Source organism: Gigantopelta aegis, chromosome 15 (assembly GCF_016097555.1).
Source record: "Gigantopelta aegis isolate Gae_Host chromosome 15, Gae_host_genome, whole genome shotgun sequence".
Lineage (NCBI taxonomy): Eukaryota > Metazoa > Mollusca > Gastropoda > Neomphalida > Peltospiridae > Gigantopelta > Gigantopelta aegis.
In genome coordinates, this window is record NC_054713.1 from 22,101,856 (window position 1) to 22,113,908 (window position 12,053).

The 12,053-nt window shown below is 37.7% G+C and overlaps 1 protein-coding gene across 1 annotated transcript in view; it reads left to right on the forward strand.

Annotated features, from left to right (window-relative positions):
• LOC121389660 (protein brambleberry-like) overlaps positions 1–12,053 on the forward strand; it is a 33,054-nt gene that overhangs the window by 2,836 nt on the left and 18,165 nt on the right. Inside the window, exons 2-6 of the mRNA XM_041521308.1 lie at positions 1,851–1,979; positions 2,694–2,879; positions 7,070–7,292; positions 8,130–8,246; positions 11,177–11,356. Of these exons, the coding sequence (XP_041377242.1) occupies positions 1,851–1,979; positions 2,694–2,879; positions 7,070–7,292; positions 8,130–8,246; positions 11,177–11,356 (835 nt within the window). The remainder of the gene's footprint in view (positions 1–1,850; positions 1,980–2,693; positions 2,880–7,069; positions 7,293–8,129; positions 8,247–11,176; positions 11,357–12,053) is intronic.

Genomic DNA, 12,053 nt, shown 5'->3' on the forward strand with positions numbered 1-12,053 from the left:
AACTGTACGACTAAGAGGAAATGGCTGGTGCGCATGCTCAGTCATGTCAGGCTATCAATTTAACGACATTAATGTTTACCTTGTTCAATTTAGAACTAAAATGTACAAAAAGGTAAACTTGTACAAACTCACTTGTTATTTCTGTTCCATCAGCTTTTCCTGTGAAAACAGTCACGTAACCTGAAAGCGGCTGTTCGGAAGTGACCAGTCATTACTCAGTCGGCAGTGCTAGCACGTGTTTGGTTGTGTGAATACCGTCGTGCGCCTGTTGCTGTTTAGGCATGCATTTGCATTGCATTCAGTAAGATTACAGGGCACAAATTAACTGTAATAATACATTTCATTGTGCATAAAACATATCGTTACCTCTTTTTTTTTTTTTTTTTAAGGAAGTTTGTTTTAAGTGTACGTCCTTGACAAGAAGTTGTTGTCGTGTCAACGATCGAACATGCACAGACATTACAAAATACCAGAACATAAAATAATACGTTTTTCGATTTTGTACGGGTTTTGACAATTGGCGATATATATATACATGTACATACACACACACTATTGGCGATACAGTAGGTTATACATTTTTGGTTTGTGTGTTCATTTGCACTATTTCGGTTGAGAAACGGTTGAAACATAGTGACACAAGTTTTGAATACCAGCTGTATATAGGGTATGTAACAATATTCGGACGTAGTAAGAACCACACTAACTACGTCCCTCCGGACTAGAAGCAACTTGTTCTGCACATTATTGACTTAATTAATGTGTGCCCTGCACCCAAATTACAACAAACTAAATGGTCGTCACCTACAGTAGTGCAGGACGCACTTTAAGTTACTTTTCATAATGTGCAAGACGAGTTGCTTCCCACTATTTAACAAATTTAAAATGGCTTGGAAAGTTTTGAAGGTTGGTGGAAGATTTATTTTGTTAATAATGATGCAAGTACTTCATTTGGGATTTAGTGATTATGGTACTCGGTAGGTTATACATTTTTGGTTTGTGTGTCCATTTGTTGCACTATTTTGGTTGAGAAACAGTTGTGAATACCAGCTATATATAGGGTAACCATTTTCTGACATAGAAAGAATCCTACTTTCTATGTCTGTTCGGGCTACAGTACAATGTGACTGTCTAAAATACACATTCTTTCCCGAAATCTGACACCACAGACCTTTAGTTTGATTATTCTCGAGTCGAATCAACTAGCCGTTGAGATCATTCTGTGACCATATGATATGGCCCCTGCAAATAAGCACGCTAGGCTTGTCATGTGTACACACTGTTTCACGTCAACACAAGAAAGTACAGATTGATTTTATTTTGCATCTATAGGTTAGATAGGGATGCCGTGTTAACGACATGTAAGTTTAATGTCATGATTCGACTGTCGATAAAAATTGCAATGGAAATCAGTGGTAGTAAAACTATCTTGTTAGTATGTTACGGTATTTGACGTTTACAAGCAAAATGAAGGCGAGCTGTATAGATCACTCTCCTGAAATGGTGCTAGCTAGAGTAAGTGATCACATGAAGTTTATAATAAAATGCATTAATTTAAAATGTTACTTGGCAATAAATTAAAGTTCGCAGGATAATGTTGATGGGAGTGAGAGTGATTACTTTCCTGGCTTAGACTCTTGTAATGGAGACTATATGTACATGTATGTATCGGTACTTTAATCTGTACTCTATTTATATGCCTATTTGTATATCCTATTTAAGGTTCAGGCACATCCATCCCAAGCCCATTGGAAGTCTATGACATGGCCAGTGGCATGGATTGGGACAGTATTATATACACAGGCAGTTTATGGCGGTTTCAATTACATGTTTACAAATTCTGTTTTAAGGTTGTCTACAGTTTGCAGAAGAAATGTGGAGAACTAACCGAAGAGGAGCTAGGAAAGCTGTCAGTCCAGCTGTTGAACTGTCAGTCCAAGGCAGAAGACAGGCCTGTGTTTACTTGTACAGCTCAAATGGTACATGTACCGTACTTAATATACATAATATGTACAGTACATATGTAATTCTTTTGAAGGGACATACCCTAGTTTCAGCCCGTGAAAATTAACACTAAGTTTAATTAATCTACAAACCTGTAAGACATTTGAATAAAGCTACAATTGAGTGAAACATGAGTCTGTGACTTTGAAATGGCGAAATACCCTCGAAAAATAGACTAAAACTCGACTCCATAACAGTTACTTCTCAGACGCATTTGTTTTTTTATAAAATTTGAGAAATGCATTTTGTGATATTAAAAACACCAGGATGACCAAAAACACTTTGAATGTACGGAGATTGATAATTTAACCAATAAAATCTAAGTAAAGTATGATTTAAGTTATCAAAAACGGTTATAATAGTAAAAAATATGCGTTAGTGTTTAAAAACTAGGTTATGTCCCTTATTGACAACACATTAGAAATGTCACTAATAAAAATTTTGAAAACAAAATGTTCCCTGATTTGATAATAACAAATAATGATTTGATACAGTGTATATTTACAAGCAACATTTTGTTCAGTATTGTGCCGTGATTTGCTACACAATTTTAAAACGTTAATCAGTAGTTGCTAATAAATTTTTAATCGATTAGAAATGTAGCTAAAAAACATTTTGAAAACAAAATGTTCTCTGAAATGATATAGCAAATAATAATTTTGTGTGTATATTTATTGTAACTCTCTCAGAGCCTGGCTGACTGCACGAAGCCGATGGACGCGACCACGTGGAATACCTACCAGATCGTGAGCAACAGAGCCAGGGCGATGTGCTACGCCACTCAGCAGCTTCAGTTCCGCAGACTCACTGAAAACACAGTCAACAAGCTCGTCAGCTCGGCACATGGGCAGCTGGAAGTCATGAAGGAACTCAAGGTAGCTAAAATTAATAAAACGGGAGGGACGTAGCCCAGTGGTAACATGGCTAACTCTGGATCAGCAGAAAATTTTGCCAAATTATATATAAAATTACACTTCCAAATTTTATAGATGCCCAGTTATTTTGTAACAAAATATCAATTAATTCTTGAAATTCCTTTTCCAAATTAAAATAAAATTCGCCATTTGTTTTCAAAATTCAAAATTCGTGAATTTGGTGAGCCCTGGGTAAAGCGGTTGGACAGATGGAATCCATGAAAGAACTCAAGGTACCTAAAATAAATAGAAAGGTAGGGGCGTAGCGCAGTTGTAAAGCCGTTGGGCAGATGGTAGTGATAAAAGAACTCAAGGTACCTAAAATAAATAAAAAGGTAGGGGCGTAGCGCAGTTGTAAAGCCGTTGGGCAGATGGTAGTGATAAAAGAACTCAAGGTACCTAAAATAAATAGAAAGGTAGGGGCGTAGCGCAGTTGTAAAGCCGTTGGGCAGATGGTAGTGATAAAAGAACTCAAGGTACCTAAAATAAATAGAAAGGTAGGGGCGTAGCGCAGTTGTAAAGCCGTTGGGCAGATGGTAGTGATAAAAGAACTCAAGGTACCTAAAATAAATAGAAAGGTAGGGGCGTAGCGCAGTTGTAAAGCCGTTGGGCAGATGGTAGTGATAAAAGAACTCAAGGTACCTAAAATAAATAGAAAGGTAGGGGCGTAGCGCAGTTGTAAAGCCGTTGGGCAGATGGTAGTGATAAAAGAACTCAAGGTACCTAAAATAAATAGAAAGGTAGGGGCGTAGCGCAGTTGTAAAGCCGTTGGGCAGATGGTAGTGATAAAAGAACTCAAGGTACCTAAAATAAATAGAAAGGTAGGGGCGTAGCGCAGTTGTAAAGCCGTTGGGCAGATGGTAGTGATAAAAGAACTCAAGGTACCTAAAATAAATAGAAAGGTAGGGGCGTAGCGCAGTTGTAAAGCCGTTGGGCAGATGGTAGTGATAAAAGAATTCAAGGTACCTAAAATAAATAGAAAGGTAGGGGCGTAGCGCAGTTGTAAAGCCGTTGGGCAGATGGTAGTGATAAAAGAACTCAAGGTACCTAAAATAAATAGAAAGGTAGGGGCGTAGCGCAGTTGTAAAGCCGTTGGGCAGATGGTAGTGATAAAAGAACTCAAGGTACCTAAAATAAATAGAAAGGTAGGGGCGTAGCGCAGTTGTAAAGCCGTTGGGCAGATGGTAGTGATAAAAGAACCAAGGTACCTAAAATAAATAGAAAGGTAGGGGCGTAGCGCAGTTGTAAAGCCGTTGGGCAGATGGTAGTGATAAAAGAACTCAAGGTACCTAAAATAAATAGAAAGGTAGGGGCGTAGCCCAGTTGTAAAGCCGTTGGGCAGATGGTAGTGATAAAAGAACTCAAGGTACCTAAAATAAATAGAAAGGTAGGGACGTAGCCCAGTTGTAAAGCCGTTGGGCAGATGGTAGTGATAAAAGAATTCAAGGTACCTAAAATAAATAGAAAGGTAGGGGCGTAGCGCAGTTGTAAAGCCGTTGGGCAGATGGTAGTGATAAAAGAACTCAAGGTACCTAAAATAAATAGAAAGGTAGGGGCGTAGCGCAGTTGTAAAGCCGTTGGGCAGATGGTAGTGATAAAAGAACTCAAGGTACCTAAAATAAATAGAAAGGTAGGGTTGTAAAACTGTTGGGCAGATGGTAGTGATAAAAGAACTCAAGGTACCTAAAATAAATAAAAAGGTAGGGACGTAGCCCAGTTGTAAAGCCGTTGGGCAGATGGTAGTGATAAAAGAACTCAAGGTACCTAAAATAAATAGAAAGGTAGGGTTGTAAAACTGTTGGGCAGATGATAGTGATAAAAGAACTCAAGGTACCTAAAATAAATAAAAAGGTAGGGACGTAGCCCAGTTGTAAAGCCGTTGGGCAGATGGTAGTGATAAAAGAACTCAAGGTACCTAAAATAAATAGAAAGGTAGGGACGTAGCCCAGTTGTAAAGCCGTTGGGCAGATGGTAGTGATAAAAGAACTCAAGGTACCTAAAATAAATAAAAAGGTAGGGACGTAGCCCAGTTGTAAAGCCGTTGGGCAGATGGTAGTGATAAAAGAACTCAAGGTACCTAAAATAAATAGAAAGGTAGGGTTGTAAAACTGTTGGGCAGATGATAGTGATAAAAGAACTCAAGGTACCTAAAATAAATAAAAAGGTAGGGACGTAGCCCAGTTGTAAAGCCGTTGGGCAGATGGTAGTGATAAAAGAACTCAAGGTACCTAAAATAAATAAAAAGGTAGGGACGTAGCCCAGTTGTAAAGCCGTTGGGCAGATGGTAGTGATAAAAGAACTCAAGGTACCTAAAATAAATAAAAAGGTAGGGACGTAGCCCAGTTGTAAAGCCGTTGGGCAGATGGTAGTCATGAAAGAACTCAAGGTACCTAAAATAAATTAAAAGGGGAGGGACGTAGCCCAGTTGTAAAGCCGTTGGGCAGATGGTAGTGATAAAAGAACTCAAGGTACCTAAAATAAATAAAAAGGTAGGGACGTAGCCCAGTTGTAAAGCCGTTGGGCAGATGGTAGTGATAAAAGAACTCAAGGTACCTAAAATAAATTAAAAGGGGAGGGACGTAGCCCAGTTGTAAAGCCGTTGGGCAGATGGTAGTCATGAAAGAACTCAAGGTACCTAAAATAAATAGAAAGGTAGGGGCGTAGCGCAGTTGTAAAGCCGTTGGGCAGATGGTAGTGATAAAAGAACTCAAGGTACCTAAAATAAATTAAAAGGGGAGGGACGTAGCCCAGTTGTAAAGCCGTTGGGCAGATGGTAGTCATGAAAGAACTCAAGGTACCAAAAATAAATAAGAGGTGGGATCTAGCTCGGTGGTAAAGCGCTTACCCGATGCACGGTTGGTCGAGGATTGATCCCTGTCAGTGCACCACAACTGGTATATCAAAGGCCATGGTATGTGCTGTCTGTGGAATCATGCATGTCTTCACCTATGTCTGTCTGCCCACATACAGTACCACATATAGTTTTTCAGACTTTTCTTTCACACTGCCTCAAGATATTGAGCCGGAATTAAAGAACAGGTTTAATAAGTATTTACCCATTTTTGACAGAGTTATGACCCTTGAACATAGAGTATTACAACCGTCCCACATAAATGTATGGTTTACCGGACTGTTTTTCAGAATGCTTCAAGATATTGAACTTCAATCTTGTGTCCATCATTTGTATTTATAACCATTTGGAAGGTTTAAGCTGGACACAAAATTCAAGTAACACTTAGCTAAACATACTTATTTTTTTCAATACAGGGCTTCTAGAATTTTTATAAAATCCACTATCCATGGGATCAGTGATTTTATAAATTTACTATCCACGATTAAAAATTCACAAGCCCTACTTTTCTTTAAGTTAATACAATTTTACTAAATAATAGTAATAATCAGATACATGTATGTCACCTAAAGAGGCAGACAGAGCTTTAAACACTAACATTAGGAGGTTGGGGTGGGGGCAGGCTATTCATATTTATAAAATAAGACTTCTGCAACATTCAACTCTTATTATTTTTTCACTAGATATCGGGCATGGCAATATTAGTTATTTACTAGCCCAACATTGAATATCATTAGCCATGGGAGTGGGGATACCATAATCTAGAATCCCTGCAATAATTATTCACCTACATTGGACATACAGTTTTTGAATTGGTGTTTTGTTAACTTTGTAATGAGGTACTTGTACCTTCGGCAAGTTCAACTTTAAATTGCATTCAGAACTCTGAAGATTGCAAGAACAATTGTTTTGTTCATGCGGTGCTCGCGCAAATCTAATTTTGCGTAGCCTATTAACGCAAAATTTGGAGAACCATTTACATGAATATAATGGGTTACACAAAAAGGAGAGCCTGGCATTTGGCAAATGACAACTCTCCATTTGGAACAATTTTTTTAGGACCATGAAACCAAATTATAAATGTAAGTGTGGATACACCCAATTTTGTACATGATGAATTATTGAATGTTTTGTTTTGCTTGTTTTGTCAGGAGGGTCAAACTCGGTAGCACCAGATAACAATTTTAGTATGAAACCAAATTATACATTCATGTAGGTGTGGATACACCCAATTTTTCACAGGTTGAAACATTTCTGGAAATATTATTGAATGTTTTTTTATTTTTTCTTGTTTTGCCAGGAGGGTCAGAGTCAGTTGCACCAGATGGCAACGGAGACGATTCGCAAATTGTTTGAGTCTCAGCAGGAGTTGCTCGTTACCCACGAGTCTCTGCGGTCAGCCCAGGAAGGCGTGTTCAACCATCTCTCGGAGAACGTGCAGCAGCTTGTACACGAGAAGTCGCTGATAGCCACGGGGAACAAGCAGCTGGCAGACATGACCGAGAATATTAAACGCAAACTTGGTACATATACTCGAAACATCTTCCTTTAACACCCATCCTCCATTTTAAGTGGGTTTTTTATTTAATCATACATACATACAAAATGGGGGGACGGGACGTCGGTGGTCCAATTGGACTATTTCTCGTTCCAGCCAGTGCACCACAGCAGGTATATTGTGGCCGTGGAATGTGCTCTCCCCTCTGTGGGATGGTGTATATAAAAGATCACTTGCTACTAATGTAAAAATGTAGCTAGTATTTCTCTCTAAGACTATATGTCAAAATTACAAAATGTTCAATAGCTGACAATTAATAAATAAATGTGCTCTAGTGGTGTCGTTAAACAAAACAAACTTTTAATGTACAAAATGGATGTCCAACTATAAGAGACATTTTAATATATTCTTTGATTGGGTTCTTTCCTGTCCCAACCAGTGTCTCTTAACCTGGTATATTAAAGGCCACGGTAAGCACTGTCCTGTCAGTGGGATATAAAAGATCCGTGGTTGTCAGTGTAAAAATGTGGTAGGTATTCTCTGAAGACAACGGGTTAAAATTATGAAGTGTTTGATATCCAATTGCCGATGATTGATTAAACAATGTGCTCTAGTGATGTCACTAAACAATACAAACTTCAACTTTTTAATTAAGTTTTATAACCACAAGACCTTGTTATGCCTTCTAATCTCTACATCACTGATCAAAGAAAAATCCTGAAAAAAAAGTCATGGAAACTGTCTTTAAGAAGTCATGGAAAGTAATGGAACTTAGTTGATAACGAATTGTATGATATTATATTGTTTCTTTTCACACACAACCTGAACAAATATGTGTAATGCTTTTCGCTATATGGTTTAGATAAGACGTCTGAACATCTCGAAGAACAAGAAATACAGCAGCAGGAAAGCAATAAGAAAATTCTTGAAGACTTGAAGCAGATTCATGCACGGTCCACAGATGCTTTGGAAAAGCTAGGTTTGTCTTTGTTCATTTACTCATCACTATATTTAGAGCACAGGTCTCTGGGAATTGTGGCTATTACAGCATTTAACTTGCACATCAAAGTTAAAATTCATTTTGTGTAATCTAGAAGCAAATGGTTCTAACTAAGAAGCTTTTCTAGACCACTTGCATATATATATATATATACATGTAATTACTTTCATTTTGTTTTTACTACGATATCCTATTTAATATTGGTCACTTTAATATTGGCTTTGATGGCACTAATTTCTGATATCTGAGTAGTTGTACAATGTTTTTAGATGGAAAGCAAAAGTTGTTTGTGATTTCAGCTAATTATCAGAAATCATATTGTGTATTTTGAGTGGCAATTGTGTTTTGCTTTCTGTCAATTTCGAGCCTTGCACATTATACATGGATACAACTTTTAATTGTTAATTCTTGTAAATTCATGTTTCTGATGTTTGAGGTACCGGTGTTTGTAGGAGCTAACAATTAATTTTATGCTGGTTAAAAAAGGTAATAATAGGGTTGAAAGTGAACTTTAAAATTATGGTGGCAATTGTGTTTTGCTTTCTATTAATTTCATGCCTTGCATGTTATATAAGAATTGTTTCTCATTTTTTAGGAATTTATCGATGTATAAAAGTCACAAATGTAGTATAAAATAAATTCCTAAAAAATGAGAAACAATTCTTATAATTACAAACAGTACAAGAAGTGTACATTAAAACACTCAAAAATAATTTCTTTCGTTCTTGCCGTCAACCATGTTCTGTAAATAAGCGTAGGAATACATGTATACATACTATTGGATGTTTGGGGTTTTTTTTTTAACAGAATAAAAACAAATAAAAAATATATTGTAATTTTTTTAATTTATAACATGAATATCTCATCCAGTTTCCCTTTTTTTTTTAATCGAGAAAACAGGTCACTTCCTGGGCCATTGGGCTTCTCGCCCATCCAGCTAAAAATAGTTCCAATCAATCTTGGTCTTCTGTGATGACGTATTTTTATGAGGTTTATGGAAGGATAACGCTTGGTTTTTTAGTGACGTCAGCCAATCAGAATACAGTAAATCGTATAAATTCGGAAAGTTGGTAATTATACATGTATACAACTTTTAATTGTTAATTCTTGTAAATGTATGTTTCTGATTGGCCTGCTAAATAAAAAAAGATAATAGTAGGGTTGAAAGTCAACTTTAACCTTATAGTGGCCAGCAGGGCCAGTTAAAACTAATTATTACTGACCCGTAACAGATTTAACTAGTTCTCAGATTGTCACAATAAGAAATTTTACAATCTAACATGTATGAAGTGAAACATTAGCTAATAACCACCATTATTTAAGATGTACCCCATGACAAAGACCAATATTTTACAGGCCTTTGTGTTGTTTGCGTATTTCCCGCATTTAAGTTTGGTTTTAAGTCTTAGTTCGTTCATGTATTAAATGTATTACATATTTACATGATCATGATGGGTTACCCCCCAAAAAGTGGAGTACCCATATATAGTTTATGCAAATGTTCAGTTGTCAGGTTTTCAAGGCCAAGCCAATCTACAGATCAGCATGTCTGTCCCACAATTAGCTTCAGCAGACTCCCAAAAAGTGGAGTACCCTATCATGATAGAAGAATTTATGCAAATGTGGTCAGTTGGAGGGGCAGGCATATTTATCAAGCTCCCTTCAAGAAACACCCTAACTTACAACCGGCACCCACAGTTCCAACTACAATGCAGAAACCCATGCACTTATTCAGGCTGCCTACAATGATCAAGGATGCAAAAGAAGACTGTCAACAAGTTGTCTTCCTCACAGATGCTCTCTCAGTCCTACAAGCCTTGCAAGGGGAAAAAAACTTCCTCACCTGAATGAAGCCATGCAAGAGGTAGCAAAGGAAAGACGAGTAGCTCTACAGTTCCCAGCACATTGTGGGGATTCCAGGAAATGAGGAAGCAGACAGGCTAGCCAAGCTAGGAGCTAATCATGTACAGCCCAGCAACAACATTAGCTTCTCAGAGAAGAAAACCTTGATAAAGGCAGTGGTTCTCAGTCGCTTGGAACAAGTAACTCTGTTGAGACTCCGGACAGGCCACAACCGACTGAATTTTTCAGAAAGTTTAAATTGCAGCAACACCGACCTGCAGTTGTGGCCTGGAAGACCAAACAGCAGAACACATCTTACAGGCGTGTCCAATTCATCAAGACCTGAGACAAGCTGAGTGGCCAATCGAAACTGCCATACACACCAAACTCTATGGAAAGAGAGGCGAACTGGAAAAAACAGCTCATTTTATCTTACAGACTGGACTATTGGTCTAAATTGTGAAAGAGAAAAAAAAGAAAAAAAAGATTCAGATTCAGTGGTGCCTTCAATACATCAAGAGTTTTGTTTTTTATCAGTTGGTAGTTCGACATGTTTTAAAATTTTACTTATTATTTCATTGTTTTTAATATGTGATGGGGGATATACTGGCTAGAATTTTTTTGTGTTTGAAAGATACACAGTTTAAAAAAAAAATAGATGGTTTTCCAATAGGCTACCTTTATAAAATCCATATTTGATCTTAGGTAACAAAGCAGGGCTAGCACTGGCATTCGGCAAAATAACTGGTTTTCGGCAATTTTTGATATTTTATAGATGATTTAATGACAGTTTTAGCTTACCCAGAGCTAGCTCTCTAACCAACCCCTGCAGTTGCCCACGGCAATCAGTAATGCCTTGGAGGTTCTAATTCTCCATCACTTTTTTGTCTTGAACTATATTCAAGTTTTGTTTTTAATGGCATATTTGTTTGCCTTGGACATTTTCTTAATTGCAGGCTCTGGCAACAATCTGTAAAGGTTGCCTTGGGTGACCTGGCAACTGCCAGTTTTTAACCCTGTAATCACCTCAAAAACTAAACAAATATTTGTAATGTTTCTGTCGTCAGACAAGAGCTCGAGCAACCTGTTGAAGAACCACGCGGACCTGACTGATCAGTACCAGGACATGTTTGGCAAGCTCCAGCGGATCAACAGTACTGTGAACAGCCTCATGGACACCATCGCCACCATGCAGAGAGATCTCGAGAAGCGGATCGGCTGGCTCGCACAGATACTCGGGGGAACAGGTTAACACTGTGATATTCTATAACATCACTTGAAGCTCAGTTTTCATTCTTGAAATTCTGTGAGATGACTGGAGCAAATTCATGTTATTGTCTCCTAAGTCTTGTGTCTGCCTGGTTGCCTGCTCTCTCCCCTCACTCTCTCTCTCTCTCTCTCTCTCTCTCTCTCTCTCTCTCTCTCTCTCTCTCTCCACCCTATATCATCGCAATCTATTTTAGGCATTTTATTTTGTTTTGCAATATAACTCCACAAAATGTTTAAAACAACAAACATGAAGCATTTTTGTTCAATGTCTGAATGGCTGGTAGACAGGTTTTTGCAGGGCTCTAACTGGAAATAAGTTTGTTTTAGCCAAGTTTCACATTTTAGAGTATTTCCTTGAATATTATTCAAAAGTGGCTATTTTAAAGACAATTTTATTAGCCAAATACTAAATGTTGTAGCCCAGAAGTAATTGGCTAATTTGGCAGTGGACATGGTGAGCCCATGTTTTGTTTACATAACAACTTGTGAACTATCTATACCTGGAGCTGTGACTGTGTGTTGTATTTATATATATTTTAAAGAAGGACTCTCCTCCTCAATGTGAACATTGTCAGTGTACACTGACTACACTGACTATGAGCCACATTTTGGTGGAGTGTGATCATCTCAAGCCGACGAGAAATGATATATTTGGCAACAGAAATGTTTTGGAAT